Source organism: Seriola aureovittata, chromosome 5, assembly GCF_021018895.1.
Source record: "Seriola aureovittata isolate HTS-2021-v1 ecotype China chromosome 5, ASM2101889v1, whole genome shotgun sequence".
NCBI classification, from domain to species: Eukaryota; Metazoa; Chordata; class Actinopteri; order Carangiformes; family Carangidae; genus Seriola; species Seriola aureovittata.
The window spans coordinates 2,182,415-2,208,233 of NC_079368.1; the positions used below are offsets into that span (position 1 = coordinate 2,182,415).

Consider the following 25,819-nt stretch of genomic DNA (forward strand, 5'->3'; position numbering starts at 1 on the left):
GTAACATTCTGTTTGGTCTGTTAATCTTTTAGAAATCACTAAAAAAGGACAATGAAAGTCATTTTAGAATTTAGACTGAAATCACAGGTGTGACAATGGAGAGATGATGTGAACATGCTTTTACAACTGAACTAATTTTTATGATGGTGAATAAAAACTCACAGCAAACTTTTTTTTTTTAAATACATGTTTTACTTCAATGTAATTAAACATGTAAAAACATCTTCATATTCTGTCAAGCAAATAACAGGACGCACTATATACAGACACTATACGAAATATGCTGCCAGGGCAGCCATTTTGTCTTTAGGTTTTTTAGGATTGCCACGCCGTCCCCTGCCTCGTCCCCGTCCTCCTCGTCTTGCACCCCCACCCCGATGCATGAAGTGCCTCATGGTGGCATGTTTAAGCTCCACCAGATCCTGGAAAACCGGATCACAGAAAACACAGCCGGTGTGTTGGGTCTCGCTGGCAGGAAGTGGAGTGCGTGTCTTGTTGAAGTCAACTGCGACCAGAGAGGCGTCGCAGGCATCGCAGGTCTCCTGAGCAACCTACGGGAAGAGAGGAGAACATCAGAGGCAGCATATAGGATCAAGAGAAGTGTAAGAATTGAGAAGACATCATAAATACAGGGATGGGGGACTCATGACCTTAGTTAAAACTCCCCTAACCACAATGGAGTTTTAAAAGTAACTTTGGATAACAGAATCTTTTTAGAGGGTGTTCCAAACCATGTCGAAAGAGTTGGACTGAGGACACTTCCAAACCCTTTCACTAAATTTGTGTTCATCAGCTGTTTACACCAACTGACCTGTTGGGACTTCAAGAGTGGGGGGTGGGGGTGCTCGGGAATCTATCACTGCAGAACTATGATCAGTCAAAGTCATAGCTTCTCAATTTGAGATGTTTCCAAAATTCTCAAGATTGAAGAAAGAAGATCACCTTTTGTCACCTTACATTTCTGACACATGGGAGAAATGTATGTAGAGGGTGTAACAAGTTTACAGAAGTATATCAAATTGAATTTGCCTATGTTTGAGTAAAGTGATACAAAACCACCCTTCCTCTCCATAGACACAGCCTACATCTCTTTTCCATTTTCCTTTTGTGGATGTCTTATTGTAGCCAAGTCATTTGCCATAGATGTTAGTCCACTGGTTGTTGTACATCAACTATTATATAGGAACATTTCAAGAGGGGTTTCTTTAGGGATATCTGGGAAAATGTCCTGAGCTTTTTCTTTAACCCACTATCTGATTTGTAGAAAGTTGAAAAAATATGTGCAGGAAGTTTGAATTTTTCAGTTAGTTTTTGGAAGTTGGTAAATGTATTGTTAATGTATAAATTGGCGACTGTATTTTTTTGTCTTCCCACCTTTGACATTTATATCTATATCATCTATATCAGCAGGACATAAAGATATTTTCGTATCTGTGTTGGTTGAAATGTGTATTCTTCAACACTCATCACATACACCTGCTGCCCCAAACATTCACCAAATGTGAATGTATCTGCCATTGAAAACAATCAGCCAACAAATGCACCATTTCCTCCTGTTTAAGTAATATTTGATAAAAATGACAATGTTTGCTGTTTTAGAAAATTGCTGAACCGTTTCAAAAATGAAAAATTTTTAAAGATGTGCATCTTCAGTATTAACCAATGGACTCGGGGCTGAGAGCTACAGGCAGAGAAGAAAAGTCAGACAAAACTGAGAGATGGACTAACATATTATTGGTTTGCGTCTTTTTTTCTTGGTATTTATTGATAAGAAGAAGAATGTAGAATAATGCCAGACCTTTTCTTTAAATGTTTTTTTCAGAAAAACCTTGTGCACCTTGTTGCACACACAAAGAAACTTAAGTAATTTATTTATTTATTGAGTACATTTTCACTGGTTGAGAGTGTATTAATCAGAGAAATAAGCTGCTCGTATGTCTGGGTAGAAAGAAACTCTTCAAACATCTGGATATTTAGATCACTTGCGTGTTTGCTTTTCTGGACCTGTAAGGCCTGTTTTGAAATTGTATGGGACATTATGCCATATAAATATTATCGTGACAAGATGTGTGACTATTTTCTTACCTGCACTCTGTGTGCATGTTCAAAGAAGTGTACCACCACGTTGCATTTATTACAGGCCATTCTCCATTTTGGTCCAGAGGTGGGATCCAGCACTAAGACTCCACCATCACACTCCACACACTGTCCAATGCCCAAAGAGTTGAGAGAGTGCTGACAGGACGGATGAGTACATTCATTGCATCCCATACCTGGGAAAAACAGACATTAAAAGACTGTCAGAGAGGTCAGAGGGCTAAAAAAGACCAAGACTGAGGGCCAGATTTACAAAGAAAATAACATGCAAATGTGAACCTCGGTCTTCATTGAGTTTATGGCTGCAATTTACAACGTGTATTCAGTGCTTAATTTACTTAGACAGCATTACCTGCACTCATTGTGCAGTTAACTGATCCTGATATTCAGGTTATGTGATATTTGGCATATATTACACCTGACAACAAGAGATTATACATTCTTTTTCCAACAGACACCAGACATATTCAAGAACTGATTTTTTGCTGACCTCTCAGCCAACTGTTAATAAAACATTAAAGAATCTAATAATATAATAGTTACTGCTGTTCATGACCCTGTTCAAGTTATTTCAATTGTTCTGTTGAGGCAGATGGAATGTAATTATTGCAAGGTTAACAACTCTTTTATTCTGCTTTGAGAGACACATGCAATGTAAAATAAAGGCCATCTTGGACAATACCAACCACCCTCTCCAAAACAATTCTGGCAGGACAGAGAAGCAGCTGCAGCTGCAGCAAACAGGTTCAGGATATCCTTTGTTCCCTCTGCCATCAGGCTGTAAAACACCTCAGCCAAAGGAAGTGGCTCATGAACTGGAGTAAATGAACTATTATTGTTTATCATGAAGTTATATTATTATTACTAATGAGGTGCTGAACATAAATACATAAATAAAGTCTGTCTGTCCTTTTCTGTCTGTCCTGTTGTCTGTCCGTCTGTCTCTCCGCACACATTCAAAGATTCAAAAGAGCAAGTAGCACAACTTTATGTAATTAAACAGGGATCCTACATCCAATTTTCCAATTGTGTGAGAAACGTGTTGTGCTGTCTTAGACATTGTTAGTATACAGAAGAAAAGGTAAGGTAAAGGTCATATAAGGATATGATATAATTCAAAATAAATTTCAGTAAATAAATAGAACAAAGTTAAACTTTTATTGATGTGGTGAAAAGGCCATATGGAGGCACAAAACAGGGCTTGCCAACATCACTACGACTGTTTAACCTCATTATCTTCTATCAAACTGCTAGCTTTAAAAATAAGATCTGATTGCATTATCAGAAATCAAACATACAAAATATCACTATATCTGACAAAATTATGTAGTAATTATCAATACTGTTATGGAAGAGAGTAAATATACAAACATCTTTACTTCCCATTGCCAACTCTATTTTACTATACTTTTCTCGCAAGTCCTATTCACAAAGCTGCTGAGACCAACTTTAACTAAGGAAAAAACTCCTAAGTGCGACTCCCTGAGTGTGAGAAGATTTCCCCTGTCCCCCACCAGTGATATCCAGCTGGAATATGATCCTTTCAAACAGCTGATCAGGTCACTCTTCATTAAGATCCATGAATCATGTGTAGATCCTGGACACTGCACAACACTGTCTACAACTGCCAGGCAGCATCAATACAACCTGTGTGTTGATGGTGTGATTTTTTCCCTGTTGAAATCCTTTCTCGTTTTGTGGTGGTGCAATAATTTTTTACATGCGTTTCATCTATGGCACAGGTCACAGCGGGTAGACGGACCATGAAGCTGTTTTACTTCTCTGTAGTTTTTGAACATCTAAAGGAAATCATATGAATTGTCCTATGATGTGGGGTCTACAGAGACATTTATTGTTTGGTGAATAGATCGGCTTTTCTCTGTTGCCAAGTAGCAGCGTTGCCAAACACTTAATTTACACACTGTTGTTTCAGTTTGTAGGAGATGTTGCATCCTTCACAAGTTCCACAACGATCATTATTCCCTCGTGATTGAGTCGTATCTTTTAAGTAATTCAGCATCGTTAAGGTTTCCAAAACACTGTGACATGGAATGACAGCAGCCCTTTAAGATTCTTTGTGATCTGGTCTTAGTGAGTTAGGAGTCCGCTCCACTGCTTCTAATTTTTCCTTGAAGTTACACAAAGGTGGCTTTGTGAATTACTCTTAGTCAGAAAAATTAGGAGTCCTAGATCAAGGACTGAGACGCGCATTATTTCTAGTTTCTCCTAAATCTGCAAGTTAGACATTATCATTGTGTCATATTTACTTTCCTCATAGTATCAGCTGGTTTCAGTCTAGTGTCAGCTGGTTTCAGTCTAGAGTAACCTGGTTTCTGCCTGGTGTCAGCTGGTTTCAGTCTAGTACAAGCTGGTTTCAGTCTAGTGTCAGCTGGTTTCAGTCTAGTGTCAGCTGGTTTCAGTCTAGTACAAGCTGGTTTCAGTCTAGTGTCAGCTGGTTTCAGTCTAGTACAAGCTGGTGTCAACCTAGTGTCAGCTTGTTTCAGCCTAGTGTCAGCTCCAGCTAATTAGCCACAATCCAACAACTACAAGAATTACCATTTGATTTCATTTGAGTTAATGTTTGGGTCTCACCTTTTTTCATGTCCCTAAAAGGCGGGTTGCTAAAGCAGTAAGGGCACAGGGGGTAGCTCTTGCCCCGAGCCCCAGAGGTCCACAGCACAAGCTCAAACTCATCCAGTGGACAGCGCAGCTCCTTGTACAGCTTGATGGCTCCATTCTGTGGAAGACTGTAGGTCTCGTCACAGTGGGAGCAATGGAGCCTGCTGGGCTTGGCCTGCAAATACATGTTAGGATCAGACGTCATTTAAGAATGATTCACTTCCAAATGCATCTGAGAGACTGGATAGTCCTCACCGAACCAACCTCAGAGACCATTATGGGACTACGGTTGCTTATCAAAGAAAGAGGAGGCTGTCATTATCATCAGGTTTTAAAATATGTTCGCAGTCGAGTGATAACTTTAGTTATTTGCAGTTTAATCTGCTGCAATGACTACGTTATCACAGACAGACAAAAATATTATTGTAGTCTGGACCTGGCATAACTTTCAAAATGTGTGATCAAACTTCATGAAAATATCAGAGAGCATGTGTTTTGTTTATTTCTCGGAGGGCTTTATCTGTAAATTTGGAATTTTGGTGAATGTTTAACTTTCCACTGCATTAATTCTCATAGACCTCTATCGTATTTATAACTCAGCCTGTGAAGATACAAGACATCCAGTACATCAGAAGCCCTGGCAGTCTGGGGGTTAAGATGTTGAGGAAAAAATGAAAGGTCCCTGTTTCCCTGGTACCTTTGTTAAATATCATCTCGGACTTCATGCCATTTCTCTACTGTTGGCTTGATAATAAAGGCATAAAATTCCCCTAAAATAGTTCAGACTCACTACAATACTATAATCAGTGTTCTGTAGTAGTAGAGTGGTGGTAATGTTGCTGTTTACTGAATCAAACAAGATACAAACTCCTCCAAGATAAAGGTACAAAAGTGTCCAGTTGCACCATATGTCACTTTCTGAATGAAAGAATACCAACCAAAACCCCATGTCGACGAGCCACAATGCTCCTAGGAGAAAATACTTTGTACAAACAAAATATGCACTTTTTTAGTAGGTTAAATCAGCTCTGTGATCACAGAGGAAAGGGAAAAAACACCACCCCCACTGTGAAACATGGAGGAGGCTCAGTTATGTTACAGGGTTCCTTTGCTGCATCTGTCAACGAAATTAGACTCTGTCTCAGTCACAGGTCATGGATAATCCAACAGGATAATGACCTAAAACATACACCTAAAAGCAGCCGAGAATGCATGAGAAGAAAACATTGGACCATTCTGAAGTGGCCTGCTATGAGTCCTGATCTCAATCCAACTAAACATCAATGGAAAGAGTGGAAGCTCACAGTTGGGAGAAGGCACCAATTAAACCTAAAAGAAGAAGAGAAGTTTGTTCAAGAAAACTGGGCCAAACTACCAGCTGAGATACGAGCTACAAAAAGCACTTGATTACAGTTATTGCCTCAAAAGGGTGTGGTATAGAATATTAGATTAAGGGTGCCAATATTTTTGAACTTGCCATTTTCATTTTTTCGCATTGTTTAAAATAATATGTCACATAAAAAAAAAATCTAAAACAATGTGTCTGTCGTATTAAATATGGAATAGACACTAGTCAATGCCCATTACTTGTCAGTTTCAATTTATTTCAGGGAAAGTTGTGTTTTTTCTTATTTAAGTGGAAGGGTACCAATAATATATCTGCGTAGCTACAGAGGCACATATGTATGACAGTGACACCACCCACCAGTCCTTGTGATGATGCCTACGACAGGGGAGTAAGAGACACACAAGCTTGAGTCTACTTTATGGAAAGATGGCGGAGGGAAGATCCAAAGCACATGCACAAAGTTCCTTGAAAGTGTAATGAGGAAAAATTGACTATAACGACATCCTCAGTGCACATGGAGCAATATGGAGCTCCCAGAGGACTTCATACATGGGTTACCTTGTGGTTTCCTCCAGAACATGCCACTTAGCAGTCATACGCAACTCACTACGCACATATTCAGATACAATGAGAGTGACCAAAAGATCTGCAACCTCATGATTCATTCATGAATTGAAAAGTGGCTCTTTCATCAGGTGGAAATGGTAATAAAGCTGAACTCTGAAGGACAGAGCTCAACAGTCAGCCATCACATGGGTCAGAATGGAATATAAATGGTGCCTTGATGATTTAAAAGTAAAACCTTAAAACAGCATATGCAAGTACTGGAAATCAATCTAGCGCTAGCATGAGACTTGCAAGCAAACCATTCAGCTCCTCCCATCCCTCCCTCTTCCTGCTACATTACGTTCCAGTCTGCTCCAGTCTTTCACCTACAACAAGGATTGTTATGTTCACTGTCTCAACTAATGCAGGAATCAGGATCTTGCTAGCCTGTGATTCAGCCATAGTGATGTCTTCCAGCAACTAGTCCTGTGTGTCAGCTCCCAACCCTGATTTTGTGGTTAGAAGGGAAAAGCTTGCACAAAAACATTAGATAGAATATCTCTTCACTGCTGCCAAATGCAGGGTTTCTGCAGCTTTCAACAAGTAAAACCAAGTTAACGAACCACTTCATGTCCATACTGGAAAAAAACATACAAAGGATATGAAGGACAATCTGGTTTCCAGAATTACTTGCAAAGTTAATGAATTTATTCACATTCAACATCAACATGACTAAACATAACAGTGTGTACTGAGGAACAGTGTGTGTGTGTGTGTGTGTGTGTGTGTGTGTGTGTGTGTGTGTGTGTGTGTGTGTGTGTGTGTGTGTGTGTGTGTGTGTGTCTGCTAGAAACCAAATCAGAATATGGCTCAAAACCAACTACAAAATCATTATACAGCTACAAACCAACTATCCAATCAGAATACGGCTACAAACCAACTATCCAATCAGAATACGGCTATGGTGCTACCAATGCACAACAATGTCAAGACACATTTTCCCTTCCTCATAAATTAATTGCACTTGGCCATATTGTGATTTGGATAATATTTCGATTAACTGTGCAGTCCTACTACAAACCAACTAACCAATCAGAATAGAGCTACAGATCTACTAGCCAATGAAATATACAATTACAAACAATAGAGCTACAAACCAGTTATTTCTGTCATCGCATTCCCAGCGGGTCAGAAGTTTACATACACTTTGTTAGTATTTGGTAACATTGCCTTTAAACTGTTTAATTTGCCGCAACAGAACATATATACAAATGTATTGACTATTCTTCTGTGAACCCCAGACCGGTTGGCAATCGAGCCATATTCACTGCAACCTCTCAGTTTGCACAATACTATGGCTACTCTCATCGCTTATGGAACTGGTGCCGTTTCTTCTGGTCTCGTGATCGGTCACAAGAAGGTTTGCTGTGTCTCCCAGCACAGTCTCAAGAGCATGGAGGAGATACCGGGAGACCGGCCGTTACACGAGGAGAGCAGCTGGACAACCCAGCAGCAGGACCGGTACCTGCTCCTTTGTGCGAGGAGGAACAGGAGGAGCACTGTCAGAGCTCTACAACATGACCTCCAGCAGGATACTGGTGTTCATGTTTCTGACCAAACTGTCAGAAACAGACTCCATGAGGGTGGCATGAGGGCCCCACGTCTTCTAGTGGGACGTGTCACATCAGGAGTTGGATCAGCCTGTGATTTCAATTTTTCACTTTGATTTTAAGTGTGATTGTGAATCCAGCCCTCAGTGGGTTGATGATTATGGTTTCCACTGACTGTTGTTACGTCATTTTGTTTTCAACAAATTAAACAATGAACATCAGCAAAGATTTTCAACTTGGATCATTCATTCATCAAGATCCGATGAGCAGCGTATAATAAGCCTCATAGCCGGGATACTAATGTCCATTTAAACACACTCAGTGACTGAACAAGGCGCCTGTGGTGTCCTGATGTGGGGCCATGCCATCAGATGTACTCTCAACTGCTGTTTTGGATGATAAGTGCTGTGGTTGTGGTACTGTAGCAGCGTGGACTGGTAATAAACCGATAGCACCAGTCATCAGCCTTGGTCATCAAACATCTACTATGTTCATATCTACAAACGGTGGGCTCCCACACTATTAAGAGTTTTGACATTGATTCTTCTTAAATCCATACACTCTAGGCACTTACTGACAACCAAATCTGCACCATGCTTTCTTCAAATTCAAACAGTAGTTTTGACCATTCTGCTGACCTGAATGTACTTCATGAAGCGGTGGCACTTGCCACAGCGAGACAGGGGCTTTCCTGAGGCAGCAATGGGAGAAAAGGAGACCTCCATCAACTCATCCATGCCTATAAAACAAAACAGATAGATACTGTTGGCAGGAGTTGCACAGGAATGAACCAAACGGTAAAATAAGTGTAAATAATTTCTCCCTTGGTTTATTCAGCACTATGAATATGCTAGAAATTCCTTTAAAACTTTAAGCCTTCCCTCTATCCCCTTTTGCATTTTCTTCCTTCTTTCAAATCTTGCTACTGAATTAACATGCATCCTTGTTATTGACCATCCTGCATTTATACTGTTTTGCTCATATTAATCAACATAACGCAATCAAAATGTAATTTGCACCCTCTCAAAGCCCCTAGGAAAAAAGTGGATCGTGGTGGGACATCCAGGTGGATCATCCTCTCTCCCCTCCATAAAATAAGCAATTAATTTTAATCAAGACGTATCAACTATCATTATAAGTTTAATATTCAACATTAGTTACATCTGCTAGACGGATCTCACCAAATGTGAGATCTTACCATCTCACATTTGTAAGATCATGTAACCTGCATTTGTCTCTGTCATTGAGACTAATTTCTTCCTGCATGAAGTCCACCCAGCTCAGTGCATCGTTGTTCAAATGAAAAGAGGACTGGAGAGGACCAGAGTGGGCTTTCCCCTCATTCAAGTGGACAACAATGCAGGAAATTAGTGTTGACAGCAAGTTAGTCTACTCCCTAGGGGTTCAGGCCTGCATCCTTTTCTTGTTGAGTGGCAACCAAGTTATTGAGGTTATGTGTTGGCGTGTTAATATAAGGTTTAAGCTGCATTTACACTCAATACAAGGGGTTAACCCCTAAAGGTGTCAGATTTATAGAACCGGAGTAACATCCAATAAACACTGTTCATTCCTCTGTTCATTCATACCGTATCCCTGATGTGCAATTACTTTTTTTAAGAGGCGCACATCAGCTAAGTCAGAGCCTACAGTGTAACCTCAGAGCCTATGCATGAAGCCATCACAGGTAGCCCCTTACCGCAGACGGCTGAATCCAGCTTTAATGGTAATTAAATAGTTGGAAAGCCCATTGTCAACAGGATTTTAACTACGCGCTCCTGTGGCTACGTGAACTCACTGGTGATGGAATCCACAAAGAAGTGAAACTTCCTCTTGAAGATATCCAGTGTATGCTGCAACACCTGTTGGTAGTTGGCTTTACCCTGTGCAATAAGGTTCAGTTGCTTCTCTACAGCACTGCGTATGGTGGGCAGAACCAGCTCTGAGTCTGCAAAACACAAATACAGCCAATTATTGGTATTTCAATGACATGCTATAAAACACACACATTTAAATTCACACTAATACTGTGGCTCATTTCATATATTAACGAATTCCACTATTCTATCTGGCCCCATGTCCCAAAGGTTTAATTATATGGGACTACTTACATCAGTTGACATAGTTTCCAAAGTTGATTCAACAATGTTCAAGAAACCCACAAATCAATGTACAGCCACCGATCCCTTATCCATCTAAGAGAATGTACAACTATATGAGGCAAATGACCTATCTTGTGGTAGCCATGCACCAGGACAATGCCCAGGTTGGTTGGCTTCAACTTGCGTCCATTTTCTATTGTAACATAGTTCCTCTGGCAGATGTTGTTGATGTGGACAGGGATGCTGGCATCAGTACCTTGAGGAAAGAGGGCAGAAGTAAACAACAGTAAAACTGCAGGCCCTGTTTAAAATGTAGATCTTTAAGTACAGCATCAAATAGTGAGCTCTGACATTTAATAATTTACATACACAAAGGCTGGAAAATACCTAATCAGAATTAGTGTAAGTGACTGAGCGAGACCAGAGTGACTGGCATTAATTTGTCACTGCAGTGTTTTTTATTTGTGGGTGTCAAGTCCAATTAGGACTCAAGCAAAACATATTAAGACATCTTGACCACATTAAGTAATAAAACACAGCTGGTTGAAGATTTTGATGCAAGGTTCCACACCCATATCCTCCTCCACAAGTATGTACAGAACAGATGGATTAAAAAATATAATGCTAAATCAATGGATCTTGTGGTGAGACTGTTTTCCCCAACTGCTATTCTCTCTTAATTTAGGTCAGGTTTTTATCTCCACCAGCTCCTGAGAAAAACATCTGATGTGAAAGAAATCACTTAGTCACTCACTAGTAACAAACCTACAGAATGTTCTTATCTCATTGCATCACTGTACACTACCTGCCCAGGACCAAACAGAGTTAGAGACTGCTGAACAGAGAGTCTGATATTTTGGTGGAGGCCAAACCAGAGCTAATAGGAGAGTAAGAGTGTTGCTCCGTGTCCACTGAATGTGTAAACAGAGAAGAAGTAGTTGCCATAACAACTTTATTTGGGGATAATTTGCTCAATGTTTGTTGTGTAGCTCCTCTGCCCCCAAGTAGCCAAACAAATATATTAATGCCACTTTAATTTTTAAATCCATCTTGAGTGTCTGCATTTCATGTATATGCATTCTGTTTGTTCTCCCACTACTAAATCTGCTGAAGTCCTCATGAAGCCCCAGATTCATACTGCAGGGACACTTTGACAGTTGAGCCATGCTGTGCACAACCTGCATCCTGTTTTACAAATATTTTCAGTTCAAGATATGAACAGCAATTATATCCAACATGTAGCACAGACGTATACCAATGCCATGTTTCTCCATGAGGGTGATGAGTTCGGCCTCGGTGAGGTAATCTGGGGGGCTGGTTTGCTTTTCCACCAGCTTGATCTCGTCTACTGTGAAAATGTCGCCACGCTCACAGTCTGGCATGGCCTCTTCCAGAGGGATACCCTGCCAGGGCATCAGTGCTGTGTACCCTGGGAAGACAATACACACTTAGCAAGGACTGGGTTGCTTATTATCAAAATTATTATTATTATTATTATTATTATTATTAGTGATAAGAAACCAATGAATGGCTAAGAGAAAATACACTAAGTGGATAACAAAAGAAATATATGTGTAATACATGTGTGATGAAGTAACATTTAATTTCTCCCTCCTTTTAGTCTAGGTACTTTTAACTCACAGTAACTTGTATTCTTGATAACTTTTTAGGAACTAAAGATCAAACTGTTTTCAAGCTACTGAAAATCAGTGATGGCATTTGGAGCTACAAATCTGCAAAGTGCCACCTGCAGCTTGGTACAAGTTGGCTGTACCTGGTGATATCAGGGTTTTGCCACTACAGGAGAAGGCCTCTGGGCCAATGCTGAACTCAATGGTGGTCTGTAGGTACTTGCAGTCCTGACTGACAGTGGCAATGAAATGTCGTGTGATGTACTCATACAGCCGCCAACCATCGCTGCCTGTGGAACAGCAGAAGAGGAATAACATGGGTTAATGGTGAGAGGAATGAGGAACAAGAAGCCAAATTGTTTCATATTTATTCAGATGTGTTCCCACCCTGAATGTGGAGTGAAAATCAGCAGTCATAGAGGGGGGTGGGTGGGTGGGTGGGTGGTGTGGGTTGCACACAGTTTTCGTCTTTTTAGGTGCAAAATGGATTTTGTTGTCAAGAGGCCGCCATCATTTTTTATAGTGTGCATGTATGGAATGTGTCCAAATATGTATAACGCCCATTGTGGTATGAATATAAGATTGTCCACGTCTGTTTGCAGTCTGTTAATCATAAACTGACGTGAAAGTTATAATATGTAACTTTTCCACATTAAAATGTATAAACACTTACATTTTCCCAAATGTTTCCTTCAATTCTCAAACCAGCACGTTTCGTATGGTCACATTAGGGATGTTAATAATTTAATTTTTAGAATTTAACTGTTAACCGACAATAAGAATTTGGACTGATTAATACAATCAGATAAACATTTAATATATATATATATATATATATATTTTTTTTTTTTTTTTAAGTAATTTAAAAAGTTTGCTGCATGGTAAAAGAAAATATTCCTGGGACATCTGTAGCATCTGAGCGGGTATTCTCTGCCACAGGTCTCACACACAGACAGCAGACTAACCCCACAGCATGTCCACATGTTGCTATTTCTGAACAAACACCAGAAGACGAGCTGTCCGCCATGCTGAGGACGGAGGTAGACCTGTTTCTTTTATTTTGAGCTCTGAAGATGCAACTGCCAGTTTAGGTTTTGTTCACCTGTTGGCTGCTTTTGATCATTAATTAGCCGAGAGAGGAGGAGGAGGAGGAGGAGGAGGAGGAGGAGGAAGAAGGAGAAGAGGAAGAAGAGGAGGAGGAGGAAGAAGAAGAGGAAGAAGAGGAGGAGGAGGAAGAAGAAGAAGAAGAGGAAGAAGAGGAGGAGGAGGAGGAGGAGGAAGAGGAGGTTTTCCTTAGAGTGCTCTCAGTGCTGGAGGATTCAATGTGTGTTTCTGTGATCTAGGCGATTAAGCCGGTTCTGCACATGTAAAAATAAGCCCCTTCTTATGAAGAAAAAAAAATTGTTGTATTGGAATTTTTTTTTAATGGGTCACAGACACTCGTCCATTCTAAATAGTACATTTTGATCTTGTCGGTTAACAGTCAGTTAACGAGTGTCAGCTATTGGTCAGAAAAGTTTTTTTAAATGAGCCTCCCCACATCATATCCTCAATGATCATGTGTCGGTGTGTTTGTCTGACAGAAGTTCAACATTGACTTTCATCTAGTTTTCAGCCACATACACTTTTGACACCTTGGTGGTTTTCAGCTCTATATTTGAAGCAGATGAAGGATTTTAGTCGTCGGACATCTAGATCTTAATTAAGCAGAGAAAAAAGCTGAATAAATATTAGACAGCTCAGCTCCCAGCTGCTGGGGACGTCCTGTTCTGTGTCCGCCGAACAAAGTCGAACTGCTTTATTCATTTACCGGTTATAATCTCCCTCCATTTGGTGTGGTCCTAAGTTATTAAAGAAACAAAGGTAAGCAGTCTCAGTTTCCAGCTACTCTGAGACGTCATGTGTTTGCCGAAAATCATAAGTGAATTACTGATTATTTGCGAATTTCATTCATTCATTTCCTTCATTCAGCTAGCTACAGAAAAAGACAGGAAAGTCAGGAAGAGAGAGGGAATACCATGCGGGCCATGGGTCAGACTGAAACCTCGGCTGCTACCACATTATTCCATTATTGGTGTGTAGTAACAAATCAAACCAAAACTATATGCATGACCCACCCAGTTCTCCTTCTGAGGCAGCTCGCATGGGAGTGATAGGTGGATGGTCTCCAGCATCAGTTCCTTTCCTGGGTCGGTTTAATCCAGTTAAAAGCAGAGCCTTCACCTGATGGAGAGGTGAAACATCCTTTCAGAAACTTACTTTTATGGGTATCAACATTCAGGCATTAAATTCTAATTTCCTGAAAGCAGCGTTGACCTTGCACCTCGGGGGTGCCAGAGACCACACAAAAAGCACACATTATGTTCCTTTATATCAAGTGTAGAGCAGACAACGTAAATGTCATGTAAATCAAATGATGATTATCACTCAAGGGACACTTCCTGTTTTCAGTAGGTGGCGCTGTGACTATGACTTCATATTAGCATGCAGATGTCTTCAGTGTGAGACTATCATCAAACATGTGAAATTTGGGGCAGATTGAAGAATGTTTATTTGAGCTATAGCAACTTCCTGTTTCCAGTCAGGCTCTTCAACAAAAAGACACAGTTTTCACATTCAGGCATCTTTGAAGTTTTAAGCATATTTTGACCAACTTTGAGGTGGGTGTGGTCATACTGTTAAGAGAAGTACATCAAAGTGCAAGTTGGGTTTAGGGTAGGGGTACCCAATCTTTTTTGTAGGTCTTGGCATATTCCAGCTGCCTACCAAATTTCATATATGTAGGTGAAACACAGTGTGAGTAGTGCCTCTTTGAAAATTTCTAGGGGGACTATCCAGTGATTTTTCCACACCCATGGGCAATATGTACATTTTCACCAGGCATGACGAGTGTGCAAAGTTTGACTTTTTGAGCATGTTTAGGCACTCAAAAAGGCCATTTATTTTAGGGAAGAAAAATTTCTGACTAATGAATTACAATAGGGACTGTTGGGTGTAGACTATGGGTGCAAGAGGATTTTTTTGTAAGTTTTGGCTTGCTCCATGTCCCTACTGATTTTCTGGCATGTAGGTTAAACTGTGAGGATGGGAATGACTCTTTTGAAATTTTCTACATGGCGCTATCAAGCCATTTTGCTATACCCATGTGCAAGACCCGTAAAATATCAGAATTTTTTTTCAATATGATAAAGCCACCAAATTTCTTTACAGACGGAAGAAAAACAAACACTACAGTTACAATAGCACCGTTTGGTGCTCTGGCTCCAATAAACTCAACCGTTTCAATGGGGTTGAGGTCGGGATAATATCTGTTGGTGCATACATATGCATATGCATACACAGCTGGCCTTGAAGTGGCTCTTACCTCTTCTGCCCATATTATATTGTTGGTCTGCTGCTTCAGTGTTCCTTTAAGGTCAAAGTTCTCTGGGTAGTGGGTTGTCTCAGTACGTGGGTAGCTGATGTAGCCCTGTGTGTACAGGCGCTCTGCAATCTGCATGGTATGCTGGGGTCCCATGCCTAAGAAATAAAAAAAACATTTGAATCTTTTCTCTTCTCCTTACACCCTCACAAAACTAGGAGTTGTACATCTTATTTCTTGATCTCAGTGTGAAAGAGGGTGATGGCTGGTCAGTATACTGGACTACATTAGGACAAGTTTTATCATACAAAAGTTGGGCTGCATCTTTCCAAATTTTAGCTAATTAATGCTTTGGCAAAACCTACTCTATATAACAACCTCAAGATATCTACCAAGTTTTATAATGATCAAACAAATGATCGATAAGTTATGGCAAATATTAGCTAAGCCCCGCCCTTCGCAAGGATATTTTGGTTGATGGCGGCCATGCTTTTTGACCAATCTTGCTCAATTGTGATAGAAATTTGTCTGTCAGTCCCCCAAGACTGTAAGCCAAATTTGGTGTTGCTAAACTGAAAATTCATAAAGTTCTATTAATTTTACTGTTTTGCAAATTATGCAAATTAGAAAAAAAATCAATCCAGGCGCACCTTAATGGTCCAAGGGCCTTTTTTATAGAGCACATTGAGCTGGACTTGTGCGTAATTTTTCAAGTCAATCAGACAAATGGTGAAAGGGGCATGGCCTTTTGAAAATGACTTTTTCGAGGCTTAATTACAGGACCACCATGTGGCTCATACTTCTTGGGCAAGTAGCGCACATCATTTCCAGTTATTTGGCCAAGTTTCGTGGTTCGTGTTTCTCGTTCATTCCAGTTTTACCCTTTAGGGCTCAAATCCCTAATGATTGAAACCATATATCCAGACTAGAGCTGAAGATCTTTCTTTGTAAATGCTGATCATTCCCAAGCTCCAACTGTGAGGATTTGCTACATTTGTCTGTGTAGTAAGTTGAATATTTTTCCATTTTGAACTGTTGGCTGGGAAAACAAGCTATTTGATGCCATCCCCCTGGAAAATTGTGATGTTCAGATTTTCTAGTTGCAGCCCTAATCCAAGTGATGCTGAACATCAGCACTGAACAACACTGACCAACAGACTATTACATGTATACACATATTCTCAAATTCCAGAATATTCACAAATGACAAGTGATGAAGTCATGTTTATGTTGATGTAAATTTACCTAAAGCAGAGCTGGCCACTCTCAACATCTCCACTGTGTTCAAGGCCTGGGGCCTCTGCTTGGTCTTCTCTTTCTTACTCACTGACTCCACCTGTATTGAGTGAGGTATTATACAGCTTATATCATATATATTATATACACTTAAATTACACACTTATCGAGCTCTTTTGGTTGGTTGTAGATGTTATTGCGTCCGTCACAAACTCCACAACGATCATTATTCCCTTGTGATTGAGTTGTATCTTTTAAGTAATTCAGCATCGTGTAAGGTTTCCAGAACACTGTGATGTGGAATGACAGCTGCCCTTTAAGATTCTTTGTGATTTGGTCATAGTGGGTTAGGAGTCCTCTCCACTACTTTTAACTTCTCCCAGACTTAGTTGCTGCTTTTAGCGCTAAGTGTTTTTATGAATTACCTAAAATTAGGACTGACACTGCCATTACTGCCAGAGTTTCTCCTAAATCTGCAAGTTAGGAGCTACTTTTAGCCTTAAGATGCTCTGTGAATACGGGCCTAGGGGTGTAGTCATCAACATTAGGTGGCCAGTTGGTTTGGTTATAACTTGTTATAGGAATCTTCATAATCTCAAATAATGAAATAATTATCAGCCTCAGAAATGTAGCCAGTCAGGCTGTATATTCCCATATTTCAACCTACTTTAAAATCTAATGCAAAAACATTGTTATTTAATAATCATTATATTTAAAAAGTAGATATATTGATACCATTCTACTATAATTGACATACAGTACATGTTACTAATAATGACCACATTTAGCGCAGAGTGTACTTGACATAGTTAAGTTTTTAATCTTACCTGGGCCTCCCTGGATGTCTTGGCCAGGTTGACAAACATCTGACCCACCTCTCTGTCGAAGACCCTCACCCTGTTCCAGTCCAGTGTCAGTGGGCTGTCCTTTCCTTTGAACACCTGACAAAACAGGTCTGTCAGTATCATACAGAGGGAACAGATGGTTGATATGGTGTCAGGCGGAGTCGCGGATTTACCTTCGCTTGGATGATCCAGTAAGTCTCTGGTTTGAAGGACTGGATTTTGTCATGGCGTTCCACACAGAAGCCTAGTGTGGGGGTCTGGCATGGTCCAAATGAGATCAAGGAGGAGTCTAGATTGCCGTATTTGCCCTGAAAATACTTTGTCTGGAACCTGAAAAATATTTGACCCATAAAGGTCAGGCTTTCATTTTTAGATGACACTATTACCTTAGAAGAGCTCTAATCAAACTTCATTCATCAACAAAGCTTTTTAGTTACAGACCATGATGATAATTACAATGTCCTAGATGGGAATCTGGCCCCTAACCTTTGTTGTTATCTCTATATGCCTCTTAGAATTTCCTTTGTCATATTTCTACTTTGAACTATTTAGTCAAAAATGGCAAAAACCTTTTGAAAACTAAAAGAACATAATTGTTCTATATGTATTCAACAACATTTGGGCCCCACAGTTGGCTCAAAGGAAGCAGGTCAATGGATTTTAGTTATAAATTTGTCAAAATTCTGAGAATGATATACATTATCTTTTATCTTTTACTTCAGAATAATTGCCATGCATAAAAATTCTTGTGTGCTGTGACGAGTCCGCTACAGGAAATGTAGCTCAAGGTGTCTATGTGTGGCAAGGCCAGTGTGTGGCTGTTGAAAGCAGTGTACCGGGTGAATGCACAACCGATGCGCAGATCCAGCTCCTGTCGTGCGTCCACTGACAGTGCTTCATTGCAGTTGGGCTCTCCCAGGCAGTTCATGGCATTCCAGATGTCAGTGTCAGTAATGGAGCTGAATTTGGCACGGTAAACACTCCGCTCCCTCACACTCCCCTTGTTCATCACTGGCTGGATGGCATCCAATACCTTGGAGGTAAGAGAAATAGTAACTGAGCAGTAGAAAAGATCAAAAGATAAAGAACTGTGTTTGCAGGCACAGTAACGACTTTACATATGATTTTAGTCACCTCAAAGAGTAAGGTCACATTCAATTTTGGAATGAGGCAGAACACAGCTGATCTAGCTCCTATGGCTTGGAAGGTCCATTATCTTGAATCTCATGCCTGACTACACCCAACTTTTTTATATGAACAATGGGTCATAAGACTTGGTGCAGACCATAATCACTTCTGTGAAGCGTCTAAAGAAATGATTACCACTCTGCAGTGAAATTATTTCATATCCGCGCTAATATAAGACAAATAATAAATATAATATAAACTTGGGTTTAAAAAATGTGGGATGTATGTTTGCATGTTCATGCATTAGAACAGCTGTTTGAATCCTTATCAGTGTTGTGCAAGTTCACACTTAGCTCAAAGTTCAGTTCACACAGATTAAAATGAACTACTTCACGAGTCTACGTGAAATTAACTAGTTCAAGCTCATTCTGTTTTTAATGAGCTGCTCTCTTTCTGCACAAACTCACCCACCTATCTCCAGCGCCCAGTCAACTTGCAATTTCCCATAATAAATAGATTATTGTTCACTGCTATATACTCACAGTCAGCTTTGTTTTAATTAAACAATCAAATCCCCCTGGTCGCATCATTTATTTAACACTGCTTTATTCAGTGTTTTTAATGAGTATAATCACCGGGTCTATTTGATTTCCTAATATCATGCTATTTCATGATGTCACCCAATGTCTTTTGTAATTGTTTTGATTGAGAGACCCCTAGCAGCAGAAGTTACATACTGTGCGTTTAATCTGAAAAAGAAAGGATAGCATAGCTGTGGTAATCTCGGCTAATATACAACCGCAGGTTTCAAGACAAACAGAATAAATTTGATACTTGTATTAAAATGCAATCTGTATCTGTGTTCGTTATCTATTGAAGGAAAAACGCACATTAATGCAGGTGTAAATGCACAACGCAACCAAATCCAATCAGATCAGCGAGACTATATTTGGGTTGGTCAGGCTCACATTGCGATTGGATCTCGACAGGTGTAAATGCAGTCTGTAAAGCGAGAGCACATTGTTCACCTGGAATGCAGCATGTTCGCTGCCAAGTCATCCGCTTAACTAATTTCCATATTGAGATCCAATCACAATCGAGATAAGAATGCACTTTAACAACAGGCATAAATGCAAAGATCCACGGATTGGATGTCATTATCAAGATATAGATCACATGTACATGGGGCCTGAATTACCTCAAAACAGATGTTCTCGCCTTCTTTATCACAGTCCAACCATAAAACCACGTAGTCACAGCCTCGTGCTTCCACCTGACATGAAACCAAAAACAGCAGCAAAGACACAAGGGATGATACACTGACCTCCAGATGGTCACACAGAACGCAGTAAGCATCATTGTCTTGTGAGAACCAATTACTGGGTCAACCCTAAAACCTACCTGGAGGAACTTGACCATGTTGAGTTTGGGGTTGGCTTCCTTCTTTTCTGTGGGCGCTTTGCTGAAGAGTTCTGCAGGGTCCACCTTGTCCCAGTTGTTGTATTTCCCTTGAAAAATAAGGACCAAGCTGTTAAACGTTTTTAGTAAGAAATTCCAAGAATCCAAATCATGAGTTTGGACGCTTAAGAGGTTGAAAGGCATATCAAAGTGTAAATCTAGTTTACAGTTAGACATATAATTAATACGTTGAGAGAGACTCCTTCACTTTTTGCAAAATTGTGTTGTAGATTTAATTGTAAATTGATAAAATTACCATTTTGTCCATCAAGCTTTACTTATTGAGAAAGTGAAAACATTTATTTAAAATCAGAAACTGAAAACTTGTGAAATGGAAGATGTTTGGATCCACCAGGACTCTTCCTTAAGTTATCTTAAAGCCATCTGGCCAAACTGAGTAAGTGGGCAAGTAGCCCCACAGTCGTTCTAACAGAGCTTCCAAAGTCTTCTGCCGAGATGGAGAACCTGCTGAAAGGATGACCATCTCAGCAGCTTCCCATTAATCTGGCCTTTATGTTAGAGAGACAGAAGCCATGATGAGAAAGCCATTCTTCTGCAGCACTTCATCTAATCAATTCACGTCACATGCGGATCTGCCTTTTTCTTTTAGTTTCTCACAAACAAAAACCAGTGTGGTCAGACTAAACCATCAGGACGGCGTAATGTAATGTCAGAGAATTACTTTGTCTCTGCTATTTCAATGTCCACACAAAAAGGAAACGAAAACAAAAAGTCAATTTGTGATAACATTACTTAAGAAGGAATACAACTATTAACACTTTTTGATTCAAAGTAAATGCTTACCAACACAATCAAATGCATTTATTGTGAAGCAAAATCAACAGTAGCTCAAAAAGCAACTTAACTCTCTTGCTGAAAACCAAGTGTTTCACTTCCCTCTCTGGTTAAGCTTCTCAAGCCTTTCACTTCTGACTGGGTGTTGTCAGAGATGTGCTTTTTGCCACTTGTAACCTAACCAAACAATGAAGTCACAGTGATGTCACAATTAGAATAGAAAACTGTATGCAGATCAGTTACATCTGCAGATTGGAAAGCGAACCTTATGCTAATTTGCACTTCACTACAGTGACCCAGTAAGCCCTGTGTGCTGTATCTTAATCCAGTTCAACACAAACACAAACATCGTGTACACAGAACTGCTGCCTGTGTCAGGACTGGTTTCACTGGTCAGTCACAATATGTAACTGATCGCAAATCCAATCTAACTCTGTGAAACACTGTTCCATTATAATAGCAATACGCAAAGGAGCAAGTGCGCCTTGCTTTTAAAGGGAATGGGAGATGGCACTGTGATTGGTTTATTGCATGTAAGGTCCAAAACACTCCTGTGAATAATTAAGAGATTAACAACACAATAGCAAAAAAGACTTTGACACACCCTAAATGCACTTGAACCACGCACTTCAGACCAAGAGTTTTGAGTCGTTAAAATAGAGGTGGACAAAAATGTGAAACAATTTTAAGTAAAGAGAAACTTTAATCCTTAAGAGGATGATACTCACCAATGAAATCCAGACTCATGACATGTCCACAAACAGAAGTCATTTTAAAGCGTACAGATTGGCCCTGGAAGCTGCCTGAGTATTCGTGCACCGAGCATGCTCCATTGAGCCCTTTGCGACTTGCACAGGTTCCTAAAAGCCAAGGAGAACAAATGATGTGTAATCAGTCAATGCTGTCATTTAAAGTCATTCACAGGCCACGAGGACATTCAGAACACTTCAATGCCCCGGTTTTTAATAAGCTTAAACAAAATACATTGACTTAAACATAAGTGACCAATAGCAGAGACATTTAATATTGTTAAAGATCCAACTTGATCCTGCTAAGAAGTATTACATGTGTATCTTTTTCCTCTGTGATAAACATAAGTGATAAGCTCCACTGTCATCCAAAAACTATTAAAAACATATCAATGAGCCACACAAGTTCTTTAGGAAATTACTCAGGCCTGAGTAAAGGCCAATTAAACAGCCCTGTAGTTGTTGCTCAGTTATTGCAGCACAGCAGCTCAGACAGCTGTTAGTGAGTTTGATTTAAAAGAGTGATGGAAGATATACAAGTTGAAACAGAGTGATTCTACCTACCTAGGGGGGGTCGCCCAAGTAGAGCCTACGTATGGAAAAGCTAAAAATCTGCCAAGTGTGCCTGCATGACTCTAATGTTATTATGACACTAGATATTAACCCTGGGTAACAGATGTGCTGCTCAGATGGGAAGCAGTGCCACAGTTGAGTTTAAGTCCATGTTGTGTGGAATAATGTTTCAGCATGTTGCTGGTGTTTCTACCCGTACTTCAAATCGCCATTTTTCAGACATTACAAATAGCACTGTCGTCATCTTTTTGTGAAATAAAGCCACGCTCTGGACTGTTTCTTCCTCTACACCATGACTGATGTGACTGGTTGAGAGTGTATTTAACAGACACCATACCATCCAATCTATAGTCCCCTTCACCTTGCTTACACTTTGCACTGCTTGACCTATTCCTTCATGAACCACAATAATTGGTGCGCCTGGAGACGCCCAGTCTGTGCGCCCAAAACCTACCACTGTGTACTTATCGTTGCACTTGCACGACTAAAGTAGAGCCTACTGTGTTTGCTGAGAGTAAAGACCAGACGGAACTGGTTGTTGAACTTTTTAAAACGTACTCAAAAATGACATAAAATGGCATTGAGTCAGAAGCGGAGTTTGACAGGAGGTCAGAGCGGTGACACAAGACCACTGACAACCGTGTCCTTTGAGGGTCCTCCCTTCATTACTCTGGCTCAATGCTATACACTGACGTCCTCCCTGAATAAAATTATTCTCTCAAGGTTGAATGCTAATGACAGGAACATGGACACAAACTACTGTCATGGCAACAGAGGACCCCGTTGACGTGGACAACCTAATCACCAATACCTCTACCAATACAGACATGTGCGCGCACACACATAGAACAGGCTATATAAATAGAGGCAGGTCCAGATACAGGTAGATCAACTCCAAGCCAAAGGACACACTGACGACCAAAGAAGGAAAAAAAAACAAACAAAAAAAACGAAACAAAAAAAAAACACAGCAACCATCAACATCCTCAAGACAAAAAGACCAATTTCCAGTCATCAGCTTCAACCATGGAACAGCTGCAGGTAAGACTCCTGTCTTTACGATGATGCTGACGATAACCACATGGGTTACACTTGGTTGGCCTCTTAATGAGTAGATGACTGTAGAGTAGACAAGTTATGGTTTTTAAGGATGTTAGCTGGTATTGGCTCCTGTCCCCCGTGATATACGCGGATCACGAGGATGGACCTCTTCCGCCCCATCCATCCCCAGCCCCCAATCACTGCCTCTTCAATAACTAAATTAATAACTGTATACTACTTTAAAGTCACAGATGGAGATCGTTTTTAAAACCCAAGAAAAATCAAATGTGAGTATATGTTTTATATGTATATGCTTTGAGTTTTCTCAGGTGGAGAAACTCTGTGGCTGCTGGCTCATGGTCTGACCCTTTCTTAATGATTTCTTGTGATTATCATTCATTTGCAGATGCTTCAACAGAGTGGTCGGATGCTTCAGCTCAATTTGTCGTTTCAGATTTGTTGCTAATGTGGTTGATGGTCTGACTCGTTTTGTCAGCCCTTGCACAAGTTGCATAAAAATGCAAAATGCAAAAGTTTTTCTATTGGAATCTGCACTGATTTGTTCATCAGTCCTTCTACTGATCATATGAACTGGCATCAGCAGTACCATTAGCTGTGTTGTTTGAATCACCAGCACTTAGACACCAGATCCATGCTGGGTACTGTAAATCCTTGAATCGTTGAGTGGGTAAAAGTAACTGTCAGCCAGTGTCTCTTCATCTTAACATGAAGACAAATACATCTGCAGGTAACTGACAGAGAGAAATCAGTCCACACTAACACGATCTTGGTTATTCTGTGTTTAGCTGCTACGTGTCTTTCTGCTGTGCCTCCTGGCCCTCCACCAATGTCCGGCCATACCACTGGGCAGCCAGTGCGTTGACGAATCCTTCTGTCCATACAGCCTGCAGGACTACTACAGCCAGTTGGTCAACCTGCCCAGCCGCATCAACGAGCGTAGCATCGCCACCTGGAGCTACGTGTGAGTATCCATGCCATGTATTATAACACAGATGAAATATGTGTTATGATACATTGGTCCATTCGGTCCATGTAGGAAATCTTACTCATGGCTTGGTGTCATGTGGTTGTGACAATGCAGGACAGCTTAAACGTCCGCAAGAGTGCAAGGGTGCAGAATGCAGCTTTAATTTATTTATCTCATTGCTCATTACATAACCATATTTATTTAATTAGCTGGCAGATTTATTTACATCAATTTCAGATGAAACGGCATTCAACACAAAAAGTAAAGCCTGGACAGACAGGCAGTGATAGTGATAAACATTACCAACAGCTACACACTCTCTCTGCACCTGGATAATGCTGCCATTGCCAAAGGACTGGGTGAGTGAAGTCTGACTTAGCTAGGCAGCATCTCTCCTCTTCTCCAGACCACTGCTGCCTAACCTCATTGTATTCTATGTTGTGATGAAATCTCTACTACTTGCCTACCAAGTCAACTCACTAAATGAACAAACCATTGAATGAAAGCTCTGTTTCTGATCTCCCCTGCTCCCCATCTCTCATCAGGGAGAACATTGACTTGAACCGGGTCCCTCAGGTCATCCATGAGGCCAGCTGTCACACCAGCCACTCCTGCAGGGGACTCGACAATGCTTTTGGTGTGGAGACCATCCCTGTATCCCTAAGGATGCCCGTCCTCAAGAAAAACCCCACCTGCTTCCCCACAGCCAGCTACTCTCTGGAGTTTGAACTCATCACCATAGCATGTATATGTGCCATCTCCAGGCACAGCTGAACAGGACAAACTGCTCTAACATCAGCTTAGTTCAGATAGAGCATGAGGTAAAGAACGATGGTAGTAGTTTCTGAGAAATAGTCCATTTCACTCACTGTTATTGTTTTCCAGTGGAACGTGAAGATGTCACCATTCAATACACAGTGCATGTAATTAAAGATATTTTACATTAACCGGTATCATTGTGTCCATATATAGTTTTCTGGCATCATGGTGGTCACGACCTTTATCCTGACAACACAGCAGTATTACTACTTAAATATTCTCCGATAGAACACACAACAGTGGTTTAAAAGAAGCTTCTACATTGTATGTATGTGAACACTGAGTAGAAGTAACTGGTGCAGATATAAAAGAAGGTCGGAGTTTATGTGTGTGATATTTTGAACGGAGTTTAGCGGACGTTCACACATAAGAAAGCAAGCGACGCATTGGGGTGAACTGTCCAAGATCATTATCGCTCAAACAGCTCTGCACTTGTAACTCGTGAAACTTCTGCGTTGTTTTATGAAGTTGACTGACACAATGCTGAAGTATGGCAGTAATGGCGGTACTGTATTCTAAGACAAAGTGAAATGATAAAAGTTACTGTCGCCTGTTCCTTTTAGCCTATGACTGTCCTTCGTGTTATATGAATGTCTCATTACATGGCTATAAAATCATACTCACCTTTAGAGAGGATTTTGGAAATCGACTGAGCCAGTGATGGTTTCTCTGCCACCATCAAAACGGTCCTCATTTTTAAGTGCTATCAGTTCCTCGTACTGTTAGTAGTGTTGGTGAGCTGCTGTTGTCTCAACTATCTCACACCGGATCAATAGGCGTCGGTAATAACAGCTTTACTACTGTAAATGTCAATTTTGCAAATAACTGCTTGCTAATAGTCAATTTTAAGACCCACACAAGCGGCCATAGCAGCCG

At 40.4% G+C, this 25,819-nt stretch overlaps 1 protein-coding gene across 1 annotated transcript; it reads right to left on the reverse strand.

The window, feature by feature from the left end:
• Positions 1 to 173: 173 nt before the first annotated feature.
• Positions 174 to 25,819, reverse strand: top3b (DNA topoisomerase III beta). Its single transcript, XM_056377206.1, has 18 exons — positions 25,568 to 25,819; positions 21,502 to 21,633; positions 19,922 to 20,028; positions 19,719 to 19,793; positions 18,229 to 18,425; positions 17,566 to 17,722; positions 17,375 to 17,488; positions 16,557 to 16,647; positions 15,315 to 15,469; positions 14,068 to 14,173; positions 12,094 to 12,240; positions 11,575 to 11,748; positions 10,447 to 10,575; positions 10,016 to 10,165; positions 8,859 to 8,959; positions 4,690 to 4,891; positions 2,086 to 2,273; positions 174 to 551 (listed from the first exon to the last, which is right to left on the reverse strand). Exons 1-18 carry the CDS (start codon positions 25,635 to 25,637, stop codon positions 270 to 272), a joined length of 2,577 nt encoding a protein of 858 aa, XP_056233181.1. The 5' UTR covers positions 25,638 to 25,819; the 3' UTR covers positions 174 to 269.